The sequence below is a fragment of the Bison bison genome, unplaced genomic scaffold (assembly GCF_000754665.1).
Source record: "Bison bison bison isolate TAMUID 2011002044 unplaced genomic scaffold, Bison_UMD1.0 scf7180017845411, whole genome shotgun sequence".
Lineage (NCBI taxonomy): Eukaryota > Metazoa > Chordata > Mammalia > Artiodactyla > Bovidae > Bison > Bison bison.
This window is the reverse complement of record NW_011475984.1, coordinates 4,633-7,129: the sequence shown is the minus strand read 5'-3', so window position 1 is coordinate 7,129 and position 2,497 is coordinate 4,633. Positions and strand designations below refer to the sequence as shown.

Here is a 2,497-nt window from a genome sequence, read left to right as displayed (position 1 = left end):
AGCTGTATAATAGGCTCCAGTTTCATCCACCTCATTAGAACTGATTCAAATGTATTCTTCTTAATGGCTGAGTAATACTCCATTGTGTATATGTACCACAGCTTTCTTATCCATTCATCTGCTGATGGACATCTAGGTTGCTTCCATGTCCTGGCTATTATAAACAGTGCTGCGATGAACATTGGGGTACACGTGTCTCTTTCCCTTCTGGTTTCCTCAGTGTGTATGCCCAGCAGTGGGACTGCTGGATCATAAGGCAGTTCTATTTCCAGTTTTTTAAGGAATCTCCACACTGTTCTCCATAGTGGCTGTACTAGTTTGCATTTTTACTTACTTTCAAGTTGTTTATTGCTAGTGTACAGAAATATTTTAGAGCCAGAAACATACTGATTCACTTTTTTAACTTTTAAAATCTCGAAAAGCATGTTTCCCCATCAGTCTTTCATTCTACACCTCCTCGGGTATTTACCTACATTAGTATTCCATTGGCCAAAAAGTTCATTTGAGTTTTTCTAATCTGAACGAACTTTTTGGCCAACCAGTACATTGCTTATATGTAGCCTCTTTGGTTTACATGGAGCTGAAAGGGCATGCAGAAGGGTTTTCTGAACAATCCTTACTACCGTACCTCACTGACACCACAGAGCCTACTCTCACCTCCAATCCACTCCTGAGAACAAAACCTTTCACAGGAGGATCACCTAAAAGGACACTCTTCCTTAAGTTCTAGGTCACTGGGTCACAGTGAAGATCAATCTGCAGGGAGATGAGAGGAGATTCAGGGAAGGCCCTGTGTGTAATTAAATATTTTAGGCAGGAAACTTCATGGATAGAGAAGTTTAACAAGTCCAAATCTTGTCTTTTTAGGAAAGAGTTAACAGATCAACAAAGACTATGATTTTTACCTGGGAAAGCTCCATTCTTCCTTCTTTCCTCTTTTTCTTCTTAGATTCTTCAGGTAAGATTATTCTGTATGGGGAAAATATGTTGTTTAATGCTTACAATCAACATACCCCCCTGCTCTGCCACAAAGATACCAGAAGGTGAACCTTAATGTGGGGAAAGATGGTCCTTTGCTGCCAATTGTAAAAGGAAGGATCCAGGGGCAATAAATTTCTACAGGAAGACCAATTAGTAAGTTTTTCACCCACTTCAGGAAGCCCCTCCCTGCTGCCGAAACCCACACTCTGCTCCAATTACATCACCCTTCGTCCATTTGGCACTCAGCCCAAGGAAACTGCCTCCTCCAAGTTCTCTCTCGCAGGTGGCCAGCATCCAATGACTGGTAGATGCAGGATATGGAAGCTGCCCCTTATGTTAATTGGAAGCAACTCTGGAGGGTCACCCCAGTTCTAGAGCTCCCTGTGAGCTATAATGAACAACTGAGATTTTTGTCCTGATGGTTATGGGAAACCGTAAAAGGATTTAATGCCAAGGATGACACAATCAAATTTATGATTTACCTCTGATTCAGAGATAGAGAAAGACAAGCTGAGAAAAAGATACGCCTCTATCTCTGGGCCTATGCCTCTGTTTCTTTCTTAAGTGTTTTTTGTAACTGTTGCAGGACTGGAACACATTTGAAGTTTTAACTATACAGGCAAATTGGTCTACTGTGGGTTACAGGTGAGTATACTGAGGCTCAGAGCAGGAATAATTTTACAAAGTTACCCTGAAAAAGTCTGAGTTGAGTAAGCAGAACTGGGTTGAAGTGGCAGTCTGGACAGACTTAAGTAGAAAGGGTTTGTCCTAATTCCAGATTAACTTTCATGTTTCTGAGCAAGAGAAACTTCTTTTTCATGGGTTTGAGTGAGTGAAGTCGCTCAGTCGTGTCTGACTCTTTGAGACCCCGTGGACTGTAGCCTACCAGGCTCCTTGGTCCATGGAATTCTCCAGGCAAGAATACTGAAGTGGGTTGCCATTTCCTTCTCCAGGGGATCTTCCCAACCCAGGGATCGAACTCAGGTCTCCTGCATTGTAGGCAGACGCTTTACCATCTGAGCTATTTCAAACATTTAATTCCTGTTTTCCAAAAAACATTATAATCAAAAAATATAAAATGAAAAATAGTTATTACTCCAGAAACACAAGAAAGAAGGTCACCCACAGAGATGTGCTCTGAACAATTTCTTCATCATGAACTGGGCTCTATTGGAACAAAGTTTCACATCAATCTAAGAAAGGCTGGAACCTGGGACCCCCCCTATAGCACTGCTCTGTACCTTAACAAATGCATACTGAGCACAGAATACAAAAAAAAAAAACAGTAAAGAACTAAAAATAACTGCATACATGCACAGCTGGGGAAAATTATGAACAGTAAGATACCGCCCCCCCCCAAAAAAGTGACAAATAGATTCAAGGGATTAGATCTGATAAACAGAGTGCCTGAAGAACTATGGATGGAGGTTCATGACACTGTACAGGAAGCAGTGATCAAGATCATCCCCAAGAAAAAGAAATGCAAAAACACAAAATGGTTGTCTGAGGAGCCCTT

General features: G+C 41.4%; 1 protein-coding gene across 4 annotated transcripts in view; it reads right to left on the bottom strand.

Moving 5' to 3' along the window:
- LOC104984558 (zinc finger protein 677-like) overlaps positions 1–2,497 on the bottom strand; it is a 16,191-nt gene that overhangs the window by 9,816 nt on the left and 3,878 nt on the right. For all 4 annotated transcript variants that reach the window (XM_010834353.1, XM_010834382.1, XM_010834374.1 and 1 more), the window contains one exon: positions 906–969. In XM_010834353.1, the coding sequence (XP_010832655.1) occupies positions 906–920 (15 nt within the window). In that variant the 5' untranslated portion in view covers positions 921–969. The remainder of the gene's footprint in view (positions 1–905; positions 970–2,497) is intronic.